Raw genomic sequence first — 26,752 nt, forward strand, 5'->3', positions numbered from 1 at the left:
ATCACAAAATGCATCAATAATGAAAGTGGATAATGTCTGCAACATCATGTCACCATGTTTTGTATGGTCAGCGCGTTTACGTAACATGAATAGAATTAAAAGTCGTGAGAAAAGAATAGAATTAAAATGAGTCTTGGCCAGAATTAGCTGTTTAAAAATGATGAGTAATCCAGCTGAAGTTTTGGTACCTTCCAGAATCTTGACGTTAGTAGATAGTATACTTTGAAAGAAGAGGAAACGTGCTATCGTTTATACTATTCGTCGTCCTTTATCCGTTAGTACACACATAAAAATATTGACACCGTTAGCGGTGTAATTGCACAGTACATATCTGAGCACTTGAGGAAAGTTTATTTAGTCCCTTCCCCGCTTAAATTACTCGCGCTTCCAAATGAACACCAGGAAGAAGGTAATAGAACACTGTTAGGAGGGTTGGGTGTTTTACTACATGTAGCAAAACACCCAACCCTCCTAACAGTGTTCTATTACCTTCTTCCTGGTGTTCATTTGGAAGCGCGAGTAATTTAAGCGGGGAAGGGACTAAATTAACTTTCCTCAAGTGCTCAGATATGTACTGTGCAATTACACCGCTAACGGTGTTAATATTTTTCTGTGTGTAGTTAGCTATTATCTGGATAAGTTTGTCAAATAGACATGCAGCCTCTAAACTTTATAAACGAAGTCGCGTTAATAGAAATGCTGCAACACATATTTTTAAATTCTAACTTACATTGCGATACTACCATCGTTGACGCATGAGGGCAAATGCGACGAAACATTCTTCAAAAATACAAAGAGGAAGAAGGGACCGGGAGAGAAAGCAAAAGAGAGAGAGAGAGAGAGAGAGAGAGAGAGAGAGAGAGAGAGAGAGAGAGAGAGAGAGAGAGAGAGAGAAAGAGAGAGAGAGAGAGAGAGAGAGAGAGAGAGAGAGAGAGAGAGAGAGAGAGAGAGAGAGAGAGAGAGAGAGAGAGAGAGAGAGAGAGAGAGAGAGAGAGAGAGAGAGAGAGAGAGAGAGAGAGAGAGAGAGAGAGAGAGAGAGTATTGTTTTTGCATGAAAATAGCTGGGATAGCCACTGGTATGTACAATCCCCAACTTTCAATTCCATTGCTGCTCACAATAAATTGGCCACGGTGATGTCCCTGAATATGTCATGATGACAGACATTTATTGCTAATGTTCGAAGTAATGCAATGTTTGGTTGTACTGCACTTAATGGCGAAAATTGGACAGACTGTTTGCAATTTTTTTCACATGAAGAATCCATCTTAAGATTTACAGGAGTTCCAAGAAGCTAGATGTACCTACTGAACTGGTAAAAAGCTGACTGGTTCATTACATCTGGAAAATGACAACGAGTTACAGTGATTTAGTGGCTAACGATAATCTGTAATCTGTCGAAGAACAATGAGCATTCTCTCACTCTATCGGACAGTAAATTGGTGTTGGTGTCAAAGCCCAACACGGCCACTATTTATGTTCGTCTACCAGTGGCCGCGCGTCACTGATCTGATCTGGGCCGCTGAGATCTGCGATAGCGCTCAATGGTGTTGGATGCTCCGATTGTGACGCAGCACACCCAGGACGGTCGGACCGCAGAACCAGTTCTTGGACCCGCTGACCGCTCTGCTCAGCCGCAAGGCCACGTGGCGCCGGGCAGGGCAGGTCGTCCACCGCGGCGAACGCAGGGCTCATGGCGCCACCATTGTACACGAGTCGCAGTGCACAGCTGCGCTCCGAAATGTGGCTAATCTGCTCAATTAGACGCCGCGCCGACCGGGTGTCGAAAATCCCCACAGCCGACCAGCTCCCGGCACCGAGCTGTGACAACTGCGGCGGACAAAAAGATCGGAACATGGGCAGCGTGTCAGGAGCGGCAGCTCCGTCACACCAAACCATGAGGATAATCCGGGAAAACACGGGCCGACCGCCGCACCGGCTAACCCGCACTCGATATAAAGTAATTACTCATTTCAGTTTTTGTGCTGAAGATATAACGGGCCGAGTAAAAATAATTGCTACAATTTGTCGCAGTGTTTGTTAAATGCTAATACCGTAGAAGATCTCATTCATATGTAAGCTTATTCCTCCTAAGGTTGTCCAAATATCTTATTTATCATGGCGTGAGTAACGGTGAAGCGTTGATAATTAAAATAGTAAGATTAATAAACAAAAAGGGTAGCAAAGACATGTACATATTAAGTGCGAGTAACACGCCACATCTACCATGCCCAGTCCTACCTAGTCTACAACAAGGCCACAGCAGGGTGCAGCGGGCAAAACTTCAGACTGACAGCCATACCCGACCCCCTGCATTAAAGCTGTGTCATTATAAGTCATCTTTCTCTACAGAGAGCGGACCAGCGACACAGATCTGACCAACCACTGATGGACCTCAGAGGACATGTCAGGTCACAGAGCGGGGACAGACGGCACAGTCCTGAGTCCTGACCCATAGTTCAACCCCTCCTCCTCTCAGGGGTCATCCCAGCCCAGGTCACCCCGGAGTTGTGGCCACCGGCCGTGACCCATTCCGCTGCCGCTCCTGTCGGGCACTCAGGTCGTCGCTCCTGACGGGCACTAAGACGCCGCTCCTGGCGGGCACTGCCGCTCCTAGCGGGCACCGCCGCTCCTGACGGGCACTGCCGCTCCTGACGGCCACTAACGCTCCTGACGGACACTGCCGCTCCTGGCGGGCACTCTGCCGCTCCTGTCGGATTGAGCTCCGGCAGACGGGCGGGCGCGTCCGTAGCCGTGCCAGCAGCGGCGGCTCTAGTGCCGACACGCCACCGGGCCGGCGCAGAAGGCCGACGGGATTTGCATCTGCTAATCTGCGGCGGATTGGCGAGCTGGCCGTGCCATGAGGCCAGCTCGAGTCGGAGCGGAGTGCGGTGGGGTCGCCAGCTCTAGTCTGAGTGGGTTATAGAGCGGCGGACTGCCAGTGCGGGTCTCACATTACGCGGACTGCACATGTCCGTAACGAATTTCGGAAAACATAGTTCGGACCACACGCTAATCCACGCTAACCATTGATAGGAGTGGGACCACATCACAGGTCGCCATAGTTGGGCATTGCAGACCACCGACGGAGGCTGTACCTCCAGACCTCCAGTGAGTCCAGACTCATACTCAAGCTAAATCACATCACAGGCCAGTCGTGAAAATCACTCAAAAGCAATCGTAGTCATGACGCGTTCCTGACATCTCCGAGCGTGCCAGTGCACTAATATCGCAGAAGTTATTACTTCGGCTCAAATCCAGCATAGCCGTACTCAAACTCAAACTCGCACTGTTAGACACCAGTGTCTAACTAGTGCCTTTAATTCTCTGAACTGAGGTCGGTTGCCAAAAATAGACATGTCAAATTTACCGGACGAACTTCCAGTCGATGTTCGTTCCTGGTTTGACTCATGGCAGATAAATGGTCAGTCTTTGTTTTGAGAAGGCTTTAGAGGTTCCATCAACGTGCAAGCACTAAATCTTCTAGCAGCGCGGCGCCGATTAAGCGGTGAGGAATGTGTTGCCCTCCCAAACAGGCTTGGCGGTGGCCCTGGGCGGCTCTGACGGCCGTCGGCTGCCAGTGTCGCCCTCACCTCAGCGGAGCGGTGCAGTGACGGTGACGTAATGATCGAACGGCGCGAGAAGCCGACCATCTCCATAATACCAGATCACTCGTAAGTCTCTTCTCTCAAGATCAAAATATCCGCTGACTGGTCGATCCCAGGCCAGAATTAATGTACAAAAACTGGTTGTCTCCAGACCAGCAACGCCCATCTACTGGTCCATCCCAGACCGGCAATATACTCAACTGGTCGATCCCAGACTAGCAATATCTACAACCGGCGCCTCAAGGTCAGCCATGCCCTCTAAGAATGGATCAATCCCAGGCCAGCAATAAAAAAACTAGTCGTCTTCAATCCAGCAATATCCACAACTGGTCAATCCCAACCCAGCAATATACTCAACTGATCGTCTCCAGACTAGCAACATTCACTGTCGGACGTTGGCCGTCTACAGACCAGCAGTACACAACTGTTCGTCTACAGACCAGCAGTAACTATTCACAGATGTTCGTTTCTAGTCTCCAGGACTATTAAATACTGTCCCAAGGCAGAGCTGCATGGTGATTTCTGGCTGTAGTGACATTCCTAGACACCGTATACGGCTGCCTGGGACCTTCGATCCGAGCACTCAGCTCCCACGGGCCTCCGCAGGGTGCTGCAGAGAGCACAGCCCCGCCAGCAGAATTTACCGTCCAATTCAGCGGTCCATCCCCCAGCGGGAAGTCTAACCAGGCAGCATGACACATCGCTGCCTTCCAGGAAGAGGGAGGATGTGCCGCAATGGAAGGCATTAGTCATCTCTCTTGGACGCGGTCGGCACCGACTTCAGACACCGCCGCCGGCCTATACAGCTGCGCTCGGATGACAGCGTCGATGGGACTGTGACGGGCCGGGCGGTACGGGTGCGACAGTGTTGACAGGTCTACGACATGCCTAGCTATCGTTACAAGTTGGATCACATGTCAGAAAGTCGCAGCAGGAGTCACATCCATTGCCAGTGTCACTGGAGATCAATGTCACATGCGGTCACGGCTGTGACCGTCCTACGCCGGTGACCGGTGTCGTAGTGGTGTAACGTCACGCGTAGGTGCCGTGACGACGGCTGGCAGGTGCGGGGGCCAGGTCGGCGGGCGCGCGGGTCCACTGGGAGCCCGCCGGTGTCGGTACCATCGATTCCACCGGCACCGATGGGCCGTCCGACGCGCTCACAGAGGGCGGAGTGGCCGCCGTTCCGGCGATTGGCGGCGTACCTGGGCCGTCCCTCGTGATCTCTAAGCTGTGACTCGCTTCACGGAGCTGGCTCTGACCGCCCACGGCATCCGACGGCAGGCCAGCGAGAGTCGCACCTCAGAGCTCAGCTCCGTGCAGCGAGTCGCAGCTCAGAGCTCAGCTCCGTGCAGCGAGTCGCAGCTCAGAGCTCAGCTCCGTGCAGCGAGTCGCAGCTCAGAGATCACACCAGACCAGCGAGTCGCAGCTCAGAGATCACATTAGACCAGCGAGTTGCAGCTCAGAGATCAATCAGGCCAGCGAGTCACAGATCAGAGAGTAGATAATATCAGCCAGTTGTAGCTCGATGATTAAAGTAACTATATCAGATCAGTGAGCTGCAGCTCAAAGTTCAGACCAACTCAGCTTGGTCCAGCGCGTCGTAGCTGAAAGATCGGGTCATAGCTCAGCGCGCAGATCAGACCAGCTCGGACCGCGCCCCGGCCGCCGGGACACAGTTCCGGCTGACCCCTAACATTCTGCGTCCATGACAAATGTATCAGGACGGCGACACCGTGGGCGCTAGTGGTTCATGAATCAGCAATGCTGCCGTTTGTGGTGTCAGAACCTCCCTGAGTCAACGTCAGCGGGACACCTCAGGAGGGCTGGGGCACCGGCAGTCGCGCGCTGAAGGACATGGGACACATGAAAAGAGGGGTACCTCCGGGTCAATATAAGACAGGCACTGCATAGAGCCTAAAGAAACAACAATAAGGTACTAGAGATCCAGGCACAACAATAGTTAGTACTGGACTGGTGGACCTGAGACAACAGTGGTACGAACTACGAAGGGACTTGGAGCAATGGGAAACCTGATCAAATAGGGATAACTAAAAACAGATAACTATCTTTGTTCGTCAGTTATATTCACTGACAACACCATCAAAGGAAAATATAGTTAGGTACTATGCATGCTTGCACCCTTTTGCATGCAAGCAATCATTGAATCGTGAAAATGTGAAGTTCATGTTGATTTGCATAACACACCTGGTCCCTGAGGACAATCACCAACAAGGAAATCTTACCTTTGACCTTTGCTGTTATACCTATCGCCTAATACTTGTCAATAAGTGCCATTACCTCGAACAAGGATGTCCATTTCTCCTTATCATACCCTTCATTCTTCGTGGATTATCGGCCCGGAAATTAATGGAGCAATCAATGTTGCCTGGACAAAGCATGCAGCTGCCAATTCTACTATAAACGTTAAAAAAAAAACATTTTGGCTTGTTTGACTTGTTAGGTGACAAATGCTTTGTCATCTAGCATAAGGTTCTTTTTTCAGAACATCACTGCACTGCATGACTACTTTTTGAAAGTTCAATTGTTAAGGTACAGCGATAAGAAGTGGAATAAGAAGTGGAAATATGTAACATCCATGGCAGAAAACTAAAGGCGGATTGTTTTGACACCTAAGAAAGACACCCTCTCGCACCAGAATATATGCGTTTCACTGGTAGCGGCTCCGGTCCATTTTGTAATGTAAAACCGAAAGAAACATGCACCTCTTTCCACTCAATCATGAAACAAAAATGAGTGAAATATAAATAAATGGTCAAGTGCCAGGAGCCAACTTTATATTGGCTGGGTTTTCATGTTATCTGACGTCCAAACTAGACAAAATTTCAGTATGTGTTTTTGACATTGATCTTCTGGATAGATAAAAATAAAAATAAACCTGTAAAAACCTTCTTTCGAACACCGAAGCCATGTGTTCTTGAGATCCATTTCACTTTCAACATTTACGCATCCTAGAACTGTCCATAACAAACAAAACACGCACTACCTGCCATAAATCAAATGTCCTTTGGCCTCAAAACGTCATAGCGCCATGTTTCATATCGGCTGTTGGCACACAGCAAAGCCAGCAGTTAGTTATTTGCTACATTCCCAGCTCCGTCATAATTACGTCTTGCATGTAATTGATGTCGCATATAGCGCATTAATGTTTCCCGTTCCCAGCGCAGTTACGACATAATAAATCGTAAAATGAATTGAACTAATGGTTCTCAGGCTTTCTTTTTAAAGTGACTGCAAAGCAACGGCAAATGCGGCAAATCGCGTTTAGTTATCAAGCATCCAATGTATTCACGTGGCTTTCCTTCTGATAAGACAGCCATTATTATGCACACGAAAAAGTACAAGATTTTGCTATCCTGTTCAGAGCTCATCGTCAATGAGATATCGTCATCGCATTCTCAAAAGGCGTACCTATACCATAGATAAAGGTCATATCCCACTCCAATCATCTTGACCGGCCCGAAGACACCCACTTCCCCAGAATCCTCGCTGAAACCTCCGCGACTCAATCTAGCAACACTGAGACATGGCAATATGATCATCCCTCCCAACGAGAAACCAATTGCCATGGCGACCTGCGTGCCTCTACCTCGCTGAGGTGTACCTCTAGCGCTGCCAGTTGCCATGGAGACCTGCCAGCGGCAGATGACTGGGGTCCTCCACCGGAGAAATGCCACCGCACGGGGAGGGGGTGTCGCAGGCGAGGGAGAGGTCGACTCCAGGTCGGCCGCGCTGCCGAGCTCACCGGTCAGGCCGGCCAATAAACTCAGCTCACCGGCCGCTGAGCCGACTGAATGTTTTGTAAATATTGGATTAGCGCTGCGCCGTCGGCGGATGGCACGAAGACGCCGCATCGCGCCGCGCCCCGCCGCGCGCGCGCCATTGATGTCTAAATGAGCGCCGAAGGCCGCGCCGGCCGGTTACGATCGGAGCCGTGTCGTATGGAGTGGTGTATCACCCTCGTGGCTCGCGGTCCTTTATGGGAGCTGAGACCCGGTCGTGCATCAGCGTACCGGCAAAGATGCACGCCGCTTGATACGGTGGAATGTTTGGCTCGGTTCACATGCACAGCGGGGACACCGCAACGCCGAGGCTAGACACGTGACACAGTGGGAGGCTGGCAAATAAGGCCTAAAATGAGAGGGTACTCAGCTAGCGTGGGAGGAAAATCGCGTGACAATTATCGGATGACGTGGAAGCCCATGTGAGGTAGTTCATTCATTGTTTGAAGAGATTGTGAGTTAGTTAGTCGATCCCTTTCCCTACTGCATCAGAAAAAGGGCGCGTTTCTGGACCTCATTTGGTTTGCACATGAACATTTCACTGAGACATTTTAGCAAGAAAGCAAAAATTGGATGACACATAAGCAGCAACAGGAGTCAACTCCTCGCAGTTTCGCGCTGCACAGCGGTGGATGAAATCCGCTGCAACCGCACAATTCAAATGACAAACTGACTGGATAGAGGCTGGAACGCATTGATCAAATCACTATGCCTCGGGCCGTTCAAAATATTCAGAGTGGTTGAACGGGTGGTCGACGATCTGGGCTCCCATCGGAGGTATTCTGCACATACCACCACGAGCTGTTGATCCGATTTAAATCGCTCGCGTCCGTTTCCCCGGTATGAGTTTAGCCCCAAGCTTGTCGAGCCACGAGTGCCCCTCATGGCAACTCCGCGGGGCAGCGGCAATGCTCAGAGCGGTTTAGAGTCGTCAGTCGTCCCATATCCTGACCGATGACAGCCAATTGACAGCAGTTATTTCAATGGTCGCCTATCTGACAGACGGCAGTCGCACGGTCGCGCAGGGACTCCCATCGAACGGCCGAGCCATGCATGTCTGACAACGTGAGCATGCACCGCGTGCTTTACGGCTTATGCTAAGTGCTGCATTTATTCAGCGAAACCGCAGTCAAGAGGATTAGAGATTAAGCCGGAGCCGCTAGCGCTGAGACACAAAGTGCACGTTTCTTGCCCATCGTGAGCCACCGGATTGTGATGTTCATTAGAGCCCGTGCAGTGCACTCAGATCCGAGAATAGCGCTCGGAATCGAGCAGAGGACGGGTGCAATACACGAGAAGTCCTGCGCAGCATCCCATCACCAGCCAATACGGGAAGCCAGTCCGACGCACATTCGCCCGAGCCGCGCCGGTTGATATATGAGCGCGACTCAGCTATCTAGCGAAATCAAACGACCGCGCTGACACCCGATGAGACAGGAAGGGAGACGTCATTGGCAGCCGCCGTCTGTCATCTTATCGCTACATCAGCCGTCATCGGGAGTCGGGACAAGCTCAGACGCCGGCGTCATCGGCACCCGGTCCGACACCGGCGCGGCTGCGTCATCAGCGCAGTCATCGCGGGCTGATGGCCCCTCGCACGCACCGGCCACTGACCGCCGCTCGAGTAGTGCCACCATATACATCACCGGGCGGTTTTATCCCACGACTGAGTTACGCCGAATTTCTGAGGAGGGTGAGATGATTGCATTTCAAAGCGGACGCGGCGTGATCACAGGTTCCCGGGCAGAGAGCTGGAATTTCAGGCGGCAGGCTTGCGGATTGCGGAAATGCCCCCCTCACATTGCGTCAGACTCAAGCTGCATGTGCTAGGTGTTGGTCCTTCTTGTGGGTCAGTTGGGCATTCTTTGAACGTGTAAAAACCACCTGACATTTCATGCAAGCAGGCACAAATGTTCGCCACAGACAATAATTTGAGTCGTAAAAACAACGTCCAATATATGTCAAAGAGCCTCTATAACTAATAGCCCTCCAACACGTCAGTCCACCAAGTGGCAGTCAAGGCCGTATAAGAGGTCGCAGTAATACACTGGCGGGTAAGGCATTGTGACGAAACTCGCTGTCAGTTACAGCATTCTACAGGATACAGGATTCGACAGTGTGCACCTGAAGTGGGAGTTCAATCAAATCCCCGGAATAGGAATTACTTATATAGTAGCCGGATGTGCGCTTCGGTTACCCTTGATGTGGCTCATTACAGACTCAAGGTGCGTGCAATTATTACACGCACTCGTTGTAAATTCATTAGGTCCAATCTAGCGGACAGCCCCTTGCTAATCTGGGCTCATTTTATTTTCATAGCGGTTCGTTGGCGCTCGGGTAATGATCTGCGCAGCGCCGGACGGCTCCCACAGTGGCCTGCGCTACGGCGGACTTCGGAAGTGACAGGCGAGGGGGACAGTGAACACCGGCGCTTAATGAGGACTGAGAGCGGCACTATAAAGAGTTGCGTGGGTTTGACAGTCGAGCCTCAGAGTAGACCTGTGCAATCTGGACACTACGGGAAATAAAGTTTTCATATGCAATGGATGGGTCGCAATGCATTTCAAAATGTCTAGTCATCGATTTAACGTTCGATCTAGGCCAATTCATTTTCCTTCAGTGATGAAAAGAAAGAGCAGGCCAGCCATTTACGCATTTTAGCTCGACAACCATCGATGCCACGACCAGAACAAGTTCATTGACTTTGTCAGCTGTCATCTGAAATAATCGGACTCAAAGCCGAGATAATCGGACTCAACGCCACTCACAACTGAACTCAGTTCACTTCAATAGTGGTGGCATTCTGTTAGAAGAAGACAGATCGCTTCCAACATTCACTAGACGCCTCAAAGGCAAGCCGCCTTTGGCGCAGCGGCGAGCACTGCGTCAGACCCGCCAATCGGCGGCCGAAAATGCAGTCCATTTTCGGATGGCATATGCGCGGCGGCGTCTGGGCGGCGCGGCGAATCGCCAATTGCCGTGATGACGTGGTAGGCTTTGATCGCCGTGTGGACCGGAATCTGAAGCAGCGGCGTCCGCCTCCCGGGCCGCTGGGGTCGGTGGCTAACACACGATCCCAGCGGACTCGTCTCGGGGTCGGTCGGAAGCCGATGTGAGGAGTTTTGCACCACATTGCTTTTTCTCTTTTCGTACTAGTGACTCGAAAAGTATTCCTGGATAAAAATGAAAGTTGCAATGAAAATAAATACTTACCAGCTTAGCATATGCTCATTCATCATCACGTTTGATAAGTATCAGTCAGGATATATGGCAGAACTACACTACAAGTCGTTTATTACTCCTGACGAGTCCAGTGATGACAGACAGCGATCAGCAGCCCTCGGTGCGGCAGGTGACCGCCCTTTTCACCGACCACCGGCAGAGGCCACGCGCCGTGCAAGATCTCGATCGATGACAAACGCTCGCGCGAGGATAGTGCCGCAGACGTGTCCACCTCTATCGGTCAATGTGTCCAATCGATCAATCAGTGATCGCGCCCACGCGTAAAAGCCGCCACTGAAGACCTATTGTGACGGCCCAACAGCGCAGCCATTGAAACGCAAGTGCAGCTGAAGACAGTCATCGTTGAAAGCATCTGCTAAGGTGTTACAGGAGGATTGATATGAGGTGCTACAATCAATTGTTAACAGGGACGCGGATCCGGCATAGTCTTGGGCACAATAGACGGCTCTGGCTTGCAGTCTCCGGCTTTGGGTAAAATGTCCCAGCTGCTCCGCTTCCATCTCCGTACGCCTAGTTGTTTTTGACAAAATTATAAAACGCAGAAGTAAACATGTGTGTACTTAACCTACAATGGCACAGTGATGCCATTAGTTTTTGTCATTTTGGTGCTAACGCTACATGCATATCGTCAGTAGACTATCCCTTTTACCGTTTTTAGGTGTGTCTAACTTTTTTCTCTTCCTGCTTTCATTATACCTACCGATCTATCGAAGCTGTCACAAAAGGACAATGATATTTCTAGCATCAAACCACAAACTACAATCATGAGTCTCGGTTTGCCGTGACTCATGCTTGCAGCGTATTGCAACGCATTGCTCTACCATTGCGGTAAGGCCTAAGCAACAATGATAGAAGACGGACAAAGGTGCTACTGCTTACAATCGGACCACACCGGTTCGTAATTATGAAAGGGACGAGGGCTGTCGAGATATCATCGTGACAAGAAAACATGTATCAACACACGACGCATCAGGTTTCCAATAAGCGACGCATGCAGGCTATTAATCAGGGCAATCGCAATTAGAACTTCAGTACACAATTGTCATTCGATCTGGTTTTAAGGATTTATAGCAAGTCAGGGGAAGACCACTATTTCCGAAATTCAATAGGTATATTTATAAAGTATATATCCACTTTTCCACGTAAACTTTAGTAAGACTTAGAATTTTAGTAATTTTAGTGGTTTAGTAGTCATATACCTACATATTTGCAATCTAAAAGACGAATCTGAGATAGACAAGTATGCCATACTTGATTTCCAGGGGAAAATAACGAAAAAAAAGAAAGGACAGTAACCATTCAAAGGTATTTTGCATGCATGTACATACTCACTAATATAACCTTAGCTCAGAGGCAAGATGGTCACTCTGTTTTGCATTCAGCATCAGGATAAGGAAGCAACTTCAGGCATCAACTTATTATTTCTAGCAAACATTTTTGGGTAGGACGCCACTGCGCAAAAAGAGCAACAAAAAGAATAAATACAGCAAGCCCATCAGTCAGCTGTCTTACAAAATACGCACGCACCCCGGTTATTTGTCACGCTGAGCCGACCACCGCACCTTCAGTGCAGTGGCGGCACCGGTAAATCGCCGGCGCCCGATTCCATAGCACGCGCCACGTAATGGTCGCTGAGTGATGTGTTTGCCGCGAGGTAAGTGGGACGTCCCGCTGGGAGACACCCCTGCCCCGTACCCACGGGGAGTTACCTCCACTGACCTTTGGAGCCACTGAAACGTACCCAGTGGGGAGTACGCAGTGCTTCCTGGAGCGGCAAGGTCGCACTTTGAGCCGCCGCCCTCTACTTACTGCACCAAGGAGCTGAGTGCCTGACGCTAAATGGAGCGCGAAGTCACTGACTGACGTTGACTTTTGACTTTGAGTCACTGACATCTGCTTAGTGCACCTGGGAAAATCAAATGTTAATTGGAGCACCAAGGTCACCCTTTGAGCCCCTGTCCCATATACGAGGCGACAAGGTCGTCCTTTGAGCCGCTATCCTATCCCATATAGCGACGACAAGGTCACCCTTTGAGCCACTGCCATGTGTGGCCCATCACGGCCTCGTGCATCATTCAGTGTCGACTAAGACTTATAACTGTCTTCATGCCCAATGGCCACTGAGGCAAATGTGTGCTAAATTATGCACACCTTGCGGCCCAGTAAGTGTCCGGCCAGTAACAGAAACTGAGGGCTGTTCCTAGGCAAGGCAACAGGAATGGAGGGCCGTTCCTAGGCAAGGAGCGTGTCATGACCGATCATTTTGTCATTGTGATTTACTGGCGTATGCTTCATCATCACTCATTGTGCTACCTTCAGATATGCATGCACGATATGTTGATTGTTGAAACACATTGATGTCAGAACGAGTAAGGCATAAACAGTACAAATAGTCTACAACAATGAAACGTTAACCATCGGTGGCTTTATAAAGCAACAAAAACATGCAATGCACAATTTGAGTATCAATGAATCGTGTAAAGTCTAAGTAAGAATTAGGAAGTAGGAAATGAGCGAGTTGGAATCCGAATAATTTACAGAGTGGCTGGTGGCTAAACGGCCTACATCCAGCACCTTCATGTAAATGTGTTCCACTCACCATTATTTCAAACATATAACGCTTCTGAGTAAAAAATAAGCTAATTGGGCCAGCCCCAGTGAACTTCACAGGGGCTAACCACTCACTTCGCTTCCCACCACATTCCATTAGCACCTTCACGCCTGGCGGAATGAGAAACTCGGGACGTTGGACAGTGAGTACTGAACAGCTCAAAAGTCCTTTTTTCTACCACCTAAGTTCAATCGTCCAGATGTGCCAGCCCGGTGTCCACTCGGATGTTTTCGGCTCTGCAGCCTCAGAGTCGCATGGCTAACTGCTCCCGGAGGCAGCTGCGCCCGGACTGCTGACCACACCCGAACGGCTAACCACAGTCCGGACTGTTAGCATCACAGCCTGGACTGCTTGCTGCATCCTATGTTACTACACACGGAAGGCTAACTATACAGTCCGGAATAGCAGTCCGGACTGGTAGCCACACCCAGGGCTGTTAGGTGCTGATCACACCCGGACTGCTAACTACAGCTCGTACTGCTAACCGCAGCCCAGACAGCTAACTAGGCGCAGCTAACGTGCCACGCACGCATGGCAGCCGCCACCGTTCACCGATAAACACAGGGGACCGGCGGCCACCGACCGCGAGGGGGGCCGGATGGCGCACACTCAGCCCATCGATTCCTTCCGCTGGGCGGTGGCGGCGGCGGCGGTGGCGGTGGCGGCGGTGGCGGTGGCGGTGGCGGCGGCGGCGGCGGAGGCGGCGGTGGCCGGTACGGCTTCGGTGGCCGGTCACAGCAGAGGGCCCGCCGCTAATCGGTCACCCCCGCGGGCCACCAGCGCCGCACCTGAGGTCAGCACGCACCCTGCCGTACTGGCGGTCCGGGCTGACCCGCGTGGAGGAAGTGCTGAGTGCGTGCAGTGGGGACCGGCGTACCGGATCGATATGAGGCCCGGAAGAAACCATCGAAGGCATCATATCAGCAGTCGTTCATCATCATCAGTGGTGGTGGCGTCTTCGTTCGCATTCCGAGCAGGCTTTTGTGGGGAAAATTATACACCACTGTCTGGAAAGAATATGGGGAAATGTGATGGAAAAAATATGTGTTTAGAAACGATCAGCATGGTCAGTGGCCGTCACTTGTTGGACGCTACTCATCAGCATATTCTCAGTACGTTGGCACGGTAAAGATAGCAGCCTGCAGTGCATTCTTCAGTGCATATGGTATGCCCAACAATCAAAGCTTGGGGTCAGCGTGGCCGGCATGGTTCTGTCGAACGGCCACCGAGCGACCCGCCCGGCCAGACCGTGGTCATTGGCCGACCGGCCACGCTAACGTCAAATCACGGTCAGCCACGCATGTCGGCCGGTAAAAGTCGCCCGACGAGGCCAAATAATGTCCGAAGAGTCGGGCATAAATGCCGGGCTACTGAGGAAGCAGGCATCGTCACATACAGCTGAGGGCCAAATCAACCTCATTACGGGGCTGGGCCCGGCCAAAGGCATTTCCTATGCACCATGCAAAGGTTAATGTCGGCCTTACGAGTCGGATTCGACGCAGAGGTCGAATGTGGTCAGAAAAATGTTGTACTTTTAGCTAAAGGTTAAGTGCAGAATGGGGTTCCGCATGTGGAATTAGGTTTCGCATGCGCATAAAGCGCGAATCTCCCAGCTTATTTGAATATAAGGAAGCGCATTTGTGGAATCAAGATAACACTGATATGCAGGGATGCGGAGCCGGAGCCGGAGTCGGAGCCGGAGCCGCCGGAGCCGGCATATTTTGCCCGGAGCCGGAGCCGGAGCCGGAGCCGTGAAACAATATAGCCCGGAGCCGGAGCCGGAGCCGGAGCCGCCAAAAAAGGGGGCGACTCCGGCTCCTTTTTATTTTTTGAAGAGGAAAAAAAATAATTGACCTAGTTCGGTTTGACAGTACAAGGCAGTAAAACATATGGTACTTACGTCATGGGCCATCAAGTGAATGAAAAAATCCGAATATCCCCAGTATCCCACAGTACGCAAACAACTTCCTGTTTGCTCTTCCCCCCCCCCCCACGTCTACTGCATCCCCAGAACATGAGGACCAGTCATCAGGTGACGGCCATTGTTTTCAAACCAGTGCAGTGGACTGCGACTCCCAGCACCGTCTCATCCCAAACACCCCCCACCCCTCACCCCCCAATGCAGCGGAGACGGGTGTCAGCTTACGATGGTTCACTGAACTCCGATTCGCGGCGACTGCGTTTCCAATGCCATCGCTTCCTAGCCCTTTGTTCTGCCAGTTCTCTCCGAGGTGCGTTTGCGCGGGGACGCGGTGAGCCGGTCATGGCAAAGAGTAACGCGTATAACCAATCCAATTTTTCTTCCACCCGTATTTAATTGATTGCGTAGGGGATGTACTGAGTCGGAGCCGGAGCCGCCGGAGCCGGACCATTTTACTCGGAGCCGGAGCCGGAGCCGGAGCCGCCATAACATTTCACCCGGAGCCGGAGCCGGAGCCGGAGCCGATTTTTTTCTCCGGAGCCGGAGCCGGAGCCGGAGCCGTCTGAAATTTCCACGGCTCCGCATCCCTGCTGATATGATCAGTAAAAATGAATCTGTTGAGACGCAGCACGATCGCACAATATAACACATTGTGTGAGCCATAGCTATGCCAGGCCTTAGCATTTTTAAACCGCTGCTTTCTTCGCCTCACGACTCCCAGCAAACGTTATGAGAAAACAAAGAAAAATAGGAGAGAAGGGGAAAGAAAGAGTTTGAAAGATAAGAGACACCAAAGAATGCTGCCTAATGCCTCTATCACATGCAACACTCTTGATTGTATATGGATGTTAGGAGTATAAGGGCTTTGTAAAATCCCAAGCGGATTTCAAAGAACATGTTGCAGCACATTTGTACCGGGTATGCTCTGGCCACAACCAGTTTGTGACTTTGTAGTAATGCTGCCGTCTCTCCCGCATCACAATGAACTGTTCTATTGGGTGAACGCAGTCCAAAGCAGCCTAGCATGGAACAAGGTTGCAAGTGCCCTTCCTTATATGAGTGCTAACCCTCGCCCTGGCAGGGGGGGGTCGATGCGACCCCCCCCCTAAGGTTTTTCGAAGATAGCGTAAAAACGGCGGCGCGCAGCGCCGCCAAATTTCGCACAGCCTATGGGGCAACCTTTTTACATATGACCTGAAAATTTCAGGTCCGGGTGACCTTGGGTCAGGTCACCAGGTCAGAAAAACCGGTACAAGGTCATGGTCAAATTTCAATTTTCTTTTTGCACCTGTCCAGCTCACAGTTTTCGACTGATTTCCTTCAAACTTTCAGGATGTGCTAAGTTCACCGAGTTGTATAACATATATTCCGTTTTTTTTAGGTCACTGACCTGAGGTCAGTTAGAGGTCATTACGTCGTAATGTTAAGCCTATGGGAAAATACTAAATTCGGAAAATACTGGAGATATCCGCTTCGTTTGATCTTTTTTGTGCTTTGAAACCACGGTACTTAACAGCAGGTCACTTGGTGCTTCTTTGTTTGGTGTACTTATCCATGGGTCAGGTCAAATGAGGTCAACTGAGGTCAAATGACGTTTTTGCCAATAACTTGGCACATAATGACGCTAGAGCTTAAAAAATGGTATCATTGTGTTCCTGGTGATCAGCCGAATCAAATGATATGCGATATGATGCAATTTGGTTAACTTGAACTTAAGTTATTAATTTAAGTTTACTTAAAATTTAAGAAAAACTTTAAGTACACTTAAGCAAGCTAAAAAGTATATCATTCGACGCGCCTTGACGTGCTGAGTTCACTAGTGCTTTTCGTTTTGCTCTATCTTAATTAGATCAAAAGTTATAAGCGAAAAACTTTTGACCTGTTTTTAGCGAAATTTTTACATTTATACCCCCCAAAACCCCCCTAAATATTGACCTAGAGCAACCAAATTTGCACAGGGGCGAGAACTCCGGGGGGCCCACCTACCTACCAAATTTGGTGTTTCTAGGTGCCATAGGAGCCAATCGCGAGGGGGGGGGGTCGCATCGACCCCCCCCCTGCCAGGCCGTGTTATGAAAAATGCCCTGCCAGGGCGAGGGTTAAGATGACTTTCGAACTAGAACAGCTCTTTAGCCGATGGCATTACCTCAGCACACCAGTTTAATGTGTTTCGTGCAGAGTCGAGTGTCGTCAGCACTATCGCCGACATCATCGGATTACGAGTACAATGCTGAGAAGTGAGAACTGTACTACATGGCATTCGTGTCCATCAAACACGCACATGAGCTGTGTACCGTGTGAATGTTACATAGTGCAGCTTCATCTGCAGCAGTACAACTGTAATACCGCCCCAGACAAATCCATAACTTTATAACTATAGAGCTTTTACAAATAATAAGCAAACTTTCTTCGTTTTGACGAATTTTCAGTGCCATTAACCAAGCTCTGTACTTTGTCTTTTGCCCAGGGAAAGTTCCCCTTGGTCTGGAAACGGGCTAATGTGGTGCCGATTTTTAAGAAAGGTGACAGGAAAGACCCGGCCAATTACCGCCCTGTGTCACTTTTGTCAATTTGCTCCAAACTTCTCGAGCGAGTAGTGTGTGACCAGTTACTTGCACGTGGCCCCTGTGTTGTCTCCGGCTCAGCACGGGTTCCTGGCCGGACGCTCCTGTGAGACCAACCTGACCTGCCTCGTCAAGCAGTTGTGGGACGCTATCGCCTCGGGCCATCAGACTGATGTTATTTACACCGATTACTCCTCTGCCTTTACCAGCGTTAACCACTCTCTTCTCCTGCACAAACTTCGTCACTCCTATCATCTTTCCGGTTCTGCCCTGCGGTGGTTTGAGTCTTACCTCTGTGGGAGAGAGCAGCGAGTGGTGGTCAACGGGAAGACGTCTGGCTGGGCCCGTGTTGGGTCGGGCGTGCCGGAAGGCAGCATATGTGGGCCGATCTTGTTTATTTTATTCTGCAACGATTTACCATCTTACCTGAACTCGTCGTGCCTCATGTATGCTGATGACATGAAACTGCTCCGCCCGGTTCGCACGCTTGATGACGCTGTCGCCCTTCAAAACGATATACATAAATTCTGTACATGGTCAACTACTTGGAAGCTGCAATTGAATCCCACAAAATGTAAACAGATTACATTCACTCTCCGCACTAAACCAGTCCATTTCGACTACTCCATCCATGGGATCACCTTAGATCGTGTATCTGTGATGCGCGATCTGGGTGTGCTCATGGACTCAAAATTAACTTTTGGGCCTCACGTCGACGGCGTCGTCAGGAGTGCGAACCGGGCGCTTGGCGTGTACTTGCGCTCGCTGCAGACCTCTCGTGCTGCGAGGGGGAGACGGTTTCGACCTGAGCCTCTTATCACTGCTTTTAATGCCCACGTTCGCTCTGTGATAGAATTCGGTAGCATAGTATGGGCTGGGGCCTCAAAAACACATATACAGCGTCTGGAACGGATCCAGCATAAGATGCTCATCTGGCTGGCAACTCATTCCACACGGTCCTCTCAGTCTCTCGATTACCATCAGCTTCTGTCTCATTTTGGTGTGAGTTGTATTCGGGCAAGGTTGGTGCAGCGCGATCTCACTTTTCATCATTCGGTGTTCTCTGGTCGCATTAGGTCCACCGATATTGTTGGGATGTTTGGATTGTGTGTTCCATGTAGGCGGACTCGAGGACGGGCGATACTGCACGAACCCACCGCAAGGGTGGAAACGATAAGGGCCGGAATGTTTTGTCGCTTACCGAGACAAGTGAACGGCATGTACGAACATGTGGCATCTGCGGACCTATTCGCCAGTCGAGGAACTTTTATGAAGTCTCTTAGAGCCTTCTTAATCTCTCTGACATGACTATACGTACCTATATTTGACAACCCATGAGCACATGTATTTATAGGTTTTAGTATCGGACTGCGTCTGTAAATGGGTGTCATACCTGTGGGCGTTCAAATAAATACATACATACATACATACATACGTTGCGAGTATGAATTGATGGCACAATATCTTGATGGACCAAATCCCACGGCTGCTTTGAACGAGAATGCCTTATCGTTCCACTTTTCAGCGACCTATAGCTTAATTAAAAACAGCGTGCCGTTTTTTTTGGGGGGGGCGCGAAAAAAACATCAAACAGCCATCAAAATTAAATTTGATAGAAGGTTCAAAGCGCATCGTGGCCACCAATGCTTTCCCGCCTCGTGTGTCCGGTTGCAGCGATAAGTTTAAAGTTGTTATAAAAGGAAGTTTTTCGCCAGATGTGTAGGTAGGTGTTCGATATTGCCAAAATAAGATTGAAAGAAAAGATGCATGTTTAAAGTTAATGCTTACAGATCTAGGCAAGAGTGTGTTGAATATCGGATGTTCTTACCAAGATCACCCTTATAGAGCTATTTTCGTAATTTTACAAGAGAAAATAAAAACTTCTGATGCGGCTGTGGCCTGTGACATACAAAAGCACCTTGGCTATCTTGCACTTGATATCTCAGCACAGGAAGCCACTGCGGTACGGGTGTTTTTGCTTTCTGTGTGGCTCGAGGAGCTGGGTCGACTGGCATAAAAATCTTAATTTAAATCAATTTGGCATTAAGGAGATTCTTGCTACGAACTCCCGATATATCAAGCTATAAAAAGCTCAGTTCTATCACTAATGCACATAAAATACATTCGCATTAATAGAACATGTAGCTAATTACCTATGTCTAACAAAGGAAACATTACTATTCGCGAGGGCTGCGTGCCTATACCATAAAAAATCAACGACATGCCAAGTTCAGAATGTGCCACGAATCGATTGTTCGCTTCCGAAAACTTTGCGAGCTATTAGCTAGAGTGCCACAGTGGATTTTAGCACGCACACTGCATGGAAGGGAGTCTATTAGCCACACCTGCTTCTAACCGGTCGCACGTAATGGGGAAGCGGCATTTATGCCAGCGTCGCTCAACAACGCACATTTTTAACGAGACGCACTAGGCAAGTCTCTGCTGAGCCGTCCCGTGCTGTTGGCGAAATGGAAATATTTCCTAACACTGCTCCGTGATGCTGCGTGTCGCTGGCGGATGGAAGAGGGGCCAGGGAGAGAGGGAGGGGACAGGGGCGAGCTCGTCAAGTGTTCGATGTCCGCTAATAAGTGAGCTCGGTGTCCGGCAGCCGCTCGCGCCTGGCCGACTTCCCCAGTCCCACCGCCCACCCCCAGAGAGGACCAACAGGCGCTCATCTGGCGCCTGGTGCCCGCTCTGCCGGCCCAGCCACTTGGCACCAGGCCGCGTCCCGCTGGGGGCACTCGTCAGTTCGACGGCTAACAGCCAGAGGCTCTTAGGCGTATTGTTTCCACGAACAACGCTAATGCCCCTCACGTATGCCCCACATGTCCGAAGTTCGTCGATTCTTGGTGGCAGATGACAAGAAGATAATGTCAGCCTTCACGGGCCGGGGCTGTCTGTCGAAGTCGGCGAGCGTTTTCGGGGAATTGCAGTTTTCTCGGGCACCGAGGAAGTTTCAAAGATCGGCTAGCACTGGTCATGCGGGCGCTGATTAGGTGGCGCCGATCTGGTACTGATCAAGTGAGTGCCGAGCTGAGGCCTCCTATACCAAGAAAAAAAAACAGGCTTGATTGAATGGAAAACCATTTTCGTAATTGAATAGCCTATGGTGGTAGTTTTTCCCACATCAGCCACTCATACGCGAACCTGTAGCTGCTCGGTAGAATTTCTTGAGACTTGAGGCAAATACGAACGGTAGTTTTTCGAAGCGTTGCACGCTCAAGAGAATCTGAGGAAACAGCACTTTATTTAGGTAGGTATTTTAGTGCAAGAGGCTTCAGGTGGGCATAGCTCAACTGGGTGCCGATCAATTGGGCGCTGGTCGTTAGGCACCGATCGGGTACTCCCCGTGCTGCCCTGTCCCCCTCCGGCCCTGTCCCCCTCCGGCCCTGTCCTCGTCCAGCCCTGTCCTCGTCCGCCCCTGTCCCCGTCGGCCCCTGTCCCCGTCCGGCCCTGTCCTTACCTCCTCGGGTGATGGCCAGCGAGCAGCCAGCGCTGAGCATGAGCAGCAGGACCAGCAGCACCGGCATCGGCTGGCTCCACACGACCAGCATGGTGACGGTCGCCGCCGGGGGCTGACCTCGGGTCACCACAGGTCAGACCAGGTCACCGGAGTCTCGGGCTGATGTGACCCACTGCCACTGCAACGCACGCCGAACGCAACCCTCACTGCTACCACAAACACACAGCAGTGGTTAACCTCCGCGGCGTGCAATCAGCAGAACTCCGAGACTGATCAGAACTCAGCCGGGAGCATACAAGACGGACTGGCTTCCGTTTTCCAGTCCGCCCTCCACTCCGCGCGACCTGAATCGTACCGTCTCACACGCACTGACGTTTCATCCGTCCACTGTCACACTCCAGTCAGCCGCCGTGACGGCCTACAGAGTCCACACTGCCTCCTCGTCTCCCTGTGTCACGAGCCGCACCCCTACCTCACGGCACCCACTCCGCCACTGAGCCGCAGCAGCCGCCGCCGCCGCCGCGCCGGTCCCCACCTGTTTCCGTCGCTCATAGGGGGCGCCACGGGACAGCTCGTCGGTGGGACGGTGTCCCACTGCTCTGTCTGACGAGAATGACTGATTTGCTTCATCACACTGTAACTCTGATGGGGCGGAGGTCTTAGGAAAGGGGATTTCCCAAACGGGTCGCACAATGTAGAGACACACTTGAGCATCACCTGACAAGTTACAGTTTTGTGTGTACGGACTAGGATGTCACTGCCAGCTGAGGGTGATTTGTGCGTTTGATTCAGAGGCCTCTTGCATCCCCCTTCCGGTTTTGAGATGCGTAATTGTAAATTGTACATGACTACATTATGGTGCGAACTCAATAACCAGGATGAACAAAGGCAATAGTCTTTTAGCACTTTTTGAAGATATTGTAGTCGACTTTATTTGCATCGTTCCCTTGTCATGCGGTATAGTATACCTTCAGGCGCAGACGGTAGTGACATCTGGCGGCGGCGGTAAAACATAGTTCAGAGATGTGCGGTACAGTATACCTTCAGGCGCATACTGTAGTGACATCTAGCGGCAGCTATGTAACCGCATACATGTGAAATTCGGTACAGCGTAATTGAAAGCGCCCCTCACTCCGCGCTCTCTACTTTGATTGGTTAAACATGGGACTGACGTAATCGGCATTGCACCTGAAATGGATCTTACTATTTGTAAGCAGCATTTAGTAAACATAATAATAATATATAACCTACCTTGCGTCAGCGTGGTTATGTTGCAAATAACTAAAGGCAGACAAATATGAGCCGAGGCACAAATTATTCCTAGTAGATCTCAGACTCGACTACCGTCAGCATTCAGCAATTAGGATTAACCCTCGCCGGCCGAGGGGGGGGGGGCGGGTGCCGCCCCCCCCCATAGGGTTTTTTCGCGATAGCTCCGAACACGCTGGCGATAGAAAGCTGAAACTTGGCATACCTGACCTTTGATCCAAGCCGCATCTTTTGACACCAACCGCATTTTTGGGTCAGGTCAGGTCACTGACCTATGACGTCATAAGTGAACCTCTGCACGGTCTTCAGATGTCGCAACTTCGCAACGCCCTCACTGCCAGAGGAGATGTCACAGGGAAATGAAACTTGCAGGATCTAGTATCCATTATGAGTCTCACAACTTGTATATCTCGGATTTTTCCTAAAGGTCATATGAGGTCAGGTCATTTTCGTGACCTCACCATTATAAGTCAAGGGGAAAAATGAAAACTGCTATTCTGGCGCCGGGAACGATCTCCAACTATCTCAAGCACACAGAATCGTGATTTGATGCACTCCTTGCAAGGTTAGATGCGTCACTTTTGCAATGTTGACCTTGCGTGACGTCATGTATGACGTCATCAAGGTCATTTTAGTTTTTCGTCAATAACTCCCGATCAAATTGAGCTAGCGAGTCGAGAAAGCCACCAATGGACTCAGGAAGGCCTGCCGAATCGAATGATATGCGACATGACCTCTTTCGACCAACTTCGTGACCTTGGGGTGCTGACCTGACCTTGACCTGAGGTCAACACCCCAAGTTGACCTGACCCGGACAAAAAGTATATCATTCGACGCGCCTGGACGAGGCGAACACGATGCTGCCAAAATCGGCGCTCTGCGGCCATTTTTTGCGAAGTTATTCACCAAAAACTGAACCGTACCTTGGGGCACTTGACCTGACCTCAGAGGTCACCGGTTGACCTAGGACCTTAAAATCGGGTACCAATCTCTGCGTCTCGTAACGGCGCACACGCTCGTTTTTTCCGCGACGCGCTAGCTCCACCAGGGGCGAAACGGCGAGGGGGGGGGGTCGTACCCGCCCCCCCCCCCCTCGGCCGGCGCGTATGTAGAAAACCAATAGGTCCGGCGAGGGTTAAATTTTGCGTAACTTATGCAGAAGCTTATGCTTGTTTGCTTGGAAGACAAATGTCCACCTGTTCAACGCCGTCGGAATTAGAGGAAGAGAGAGGGAAAGAGAAGAGAGAGAGAGAGAGAGAGAGAGAAAGAGAGAGGAGAGAGAGGAGAGAGAGAGAGAGAGAGAGATAAAGAGAGAGGAGAGAGAGGGAAAGAGAGGGAGAGGCAAAAATCAAAGCTAAAAATGACTGACCTTCTCCTTCTTAGTCGTTGTATAGTTTGCAGCGGCTGTTTACGTTCACAAATATAGGTCAAGACATAGACCGTCTCTCAAAGAGCCTGCTCAAGGTGGCTGTTGTGTTTCGCAGGAGAGAGATGGATCTGTGCGTCTCGGCATCTCAGCAATGTCCCAATCCCAGCGCCCATATCGGGAGAGACAACTCGCGTCACCTGCAAAAAAGTAGTAGAAAAATGAATAAATAAATAATAAGGTGCGATGTCGAAACCAAGCTCCATAGTTTCGTTCGTAAACTAATGCTCTCAGAACGTCCATGTGTTCCTATTTGCTCTTAACTTTCTCCAGAACTCGTTATCAGTCCGTCGAAGTATGGTGCCCTTACTGACAGTGACTGCAGTGCCAATTGAAGCTATGAGGAGTGATAATGGTTCAGTGATTTCGTCGGCGTCATTGCACGCAAAAAAAAACTTATCCTCAGGCATTGCTAAGAACTCTCCAGAAGAAACGTTTCCGAAAGTCTAGAAATCAAATCCGTATGCATTATAACTAGCATACAGAATACACAATATAAGGGTTCAAAGGTACAAAGGTACAAAGGTAGGCACTTGTAAGCAAAAAAAAAAAAACTTGGGGGGTCCAGTTAAATTATATCAATTCTGACAAATGAAGCAGATGTAATGGCTTTTTTATATGCCACACAATTCAAAGCGATAAATTACACGCATAAGAATAAAAACACGCTAGCATTTAGCAGCTCTTTGAAAAGTTACAGATTCTTCTTTTCAGGCGTTGTTAGTTCTGTTTTCCATAGTAAATGCTCCATTCATCACTTTGGTTAGAAATTTATCACATCCTTTCATCTCACTCTTCGCATTTTCGCTGAATAGTAATGCCTCTTTTACTTCAAAAGGGACCCTTCACAAAAGCCAGCGTCGCTTTTTTATGGCGTGTTGGACTAATCTTCAGCATTATATGAATCCACCATCTTATTTGCTGGGGAAAGCCGTCGAATTGCACCCTTCCTCGCCACCAATTGATGTCGTCGGTGGTCCAGAATTCAGGATGCGATGGCCGACTAGGAGGCGATCGACTCTGACGGGACAGACACCAACGGCTGGGCCGTGCTGCGACGAACCCTCTGTCGAAACCCGGTTAGCAGTGCAGGGCAGTAAAGGGCCGGGCGCTAGAGCACTGACATTCTGAGCAGACACTCTAAACACCATGCAAAGTTGGCTCAGATAATAAGGCATGTTCAATTTCAAACACTGAGAAAAAAATTGACTCCATATGGGTCAAAACTCTTGAAAATGCTCCCCTGAAAACTCCTTAAAACCATTGATAACTCCCTTTCCAGCAGAGTTATTGAGTGTGTTCTAGGGTAACTTCGAGTCTTCCTCATTTTGCGATAGAGTTTTCAAGAGTTCTTAATGAATGGCGAAATGACTCCATGTGTGACACCCCATAACTCTGTGACGCAACTCTCCATTACTTCCGAAAACCCTTTCCCGAACGTTCCGACAGGAGTAAAAGGGGAGTTACGGAGGGGTTTTAGCATACGTCGCGAGGAGCTGCCGGTGGCCGCCATCTTTTGCGCGTAGTACACAGCACGTTGTGCGGGGCGGCGGGCGAGGTGGTAGTGAAGAGCGTGTTGACTTAGACGGACCTGACCTATACAGTGACGGATAATTGGACCTTACTTTGGATTTAAAGGTAAGCTTAGCTGTATTTCTCATCATGCTTTTATAGTGCAAAGTGTTATAATGCTGTGATGAGAACATATGGTAACCCCATGTTCTTGATGGGCTGGAATGGTCTCTGTAAGGGTAATTGATTTGTATTGTTCCTGAGTGAGATAAAGATCGGAAACAGCATGCTCTGAGTTTCTAGGTATTGGCAAACATCATACATTATTTCCCTCGAATAAATTGGAAAGTTAGGATTACACAAGCTTTACACGTCATGGATCCTATTGTTATTGCCCAATTATTTTAATATCTATACCAATGACAAATATCAAATTTGAAGGGCTTGCAAAGGAGAGCCAGAAAATAAAACTATCTTGGCATAAAAGCCTTGATTTTCCTAGCCCCTACTACATATATAAAAAAAAATCAGTTACCTACCACTGCCACTGCCCATGAATGATGAAAACCACCGACAAACCATCATGTTTAAATAAATTTTGTCTAAATTGTTGTATGTTTTTAGAAAGTGTTCATAATTGAATTCGTTCTTTAATGTTAACATGGTTACCTATGCAGCGTATAACGTCTTAGCTTATTTTTAGCGACCTGCTCAACTTTTTGAGCGTTCAAGTAGGTACGTTTTATAGCATTGCCCTACTGTGTCTGCAACTAAGATGGAGGCTGTTAACTTGCCCTTTAGACTTTCACTGAAACTTAACTTTATCAAAATTGTAGTGCATAAAAGTATGCTAACTTTGCAATCTCTTGCTTTCATTATTTTGACATCATGTGCCGAAATGCAGTATCAGTGCCAACACTTGAGGTCGCGTATGTCTCGTCTCGTCCATCTTGTCTCATCTGCCTACCTCTCAGTCTCCTCCCTCATTTCTTCCTTCCATCTTTCCTCGCTTCCTTTCTCACTCCCTCTTTCCCTCCCCTCTCTCTCTCTCTCCCTTTCTTTCTCCCTCTATCCCTCCCTTCCTTCCTGTTTTCCTTCCTTCCTTCCTGTTTTCCTTCCTTCCTTCCTTCATCCCTCCCCTCCTTCCCAACCTTTCTCCTTCATTATTTCCCCTTCTTCTCTTTTTTCTTTCTCCTCCATTTCCTCCCACGCAATGTTAAGTGTACCTATAATTTCATGGTTATTAACATTTTGCAGGGGATGAGCTGGAGAGCCTGCAGCGCATCCCGCAAGACACGTCGGAAGCCAACGGAGGCCAGCAAAATATCCATCCC

The 26,752-nt window shown here is 49.7% G+C and overlaps 1 protein-coding gene across 1 annotated transcript in view; it reads right to left on the reverse strand.

Annotated features, from left to right (window-relative positions):
• Nucleotides 1-21,711, reverse strand: part of LOC122383597 (nephrin-like) — a 113,603-nt gene extending 91,892 nt beyond the window's left edge. The window contains exon 1 of the mRNA XM_043370190.1: nucleotides 21,212-21,711. Within this exon, the coding sequence (XP_043226125.1) occupies nucleotides 21,212-21,302 (91 nt within the window). The 5' untranslated portion in view covers nucleotides 21,303-21,711. The remainder of the gene's footprint in view (nucleotides 1-21,211) is intronic.
• Nucleotides 21,712-26,752: the final 5,041 nt, after the last annotated feature.

Source organism: Amphibalanus amphitrite, unplaced genomic scaffold (genome assembly GCF_019059575.1).
Source record: "Amphibalanus amphitrite isolate SeventyFive unplaced genomic scaffold, NRLGWU_Aamphi_draft 000168F_arrow, whole genome shotgun sequence".
NCBI classification, from domain to species: Eukaryota; Metazoa; Arthropoda; class Thecostraca; order Balanomorpha; family Balanidae; genus Amphibalanus; species Amphibalanus amphitrite.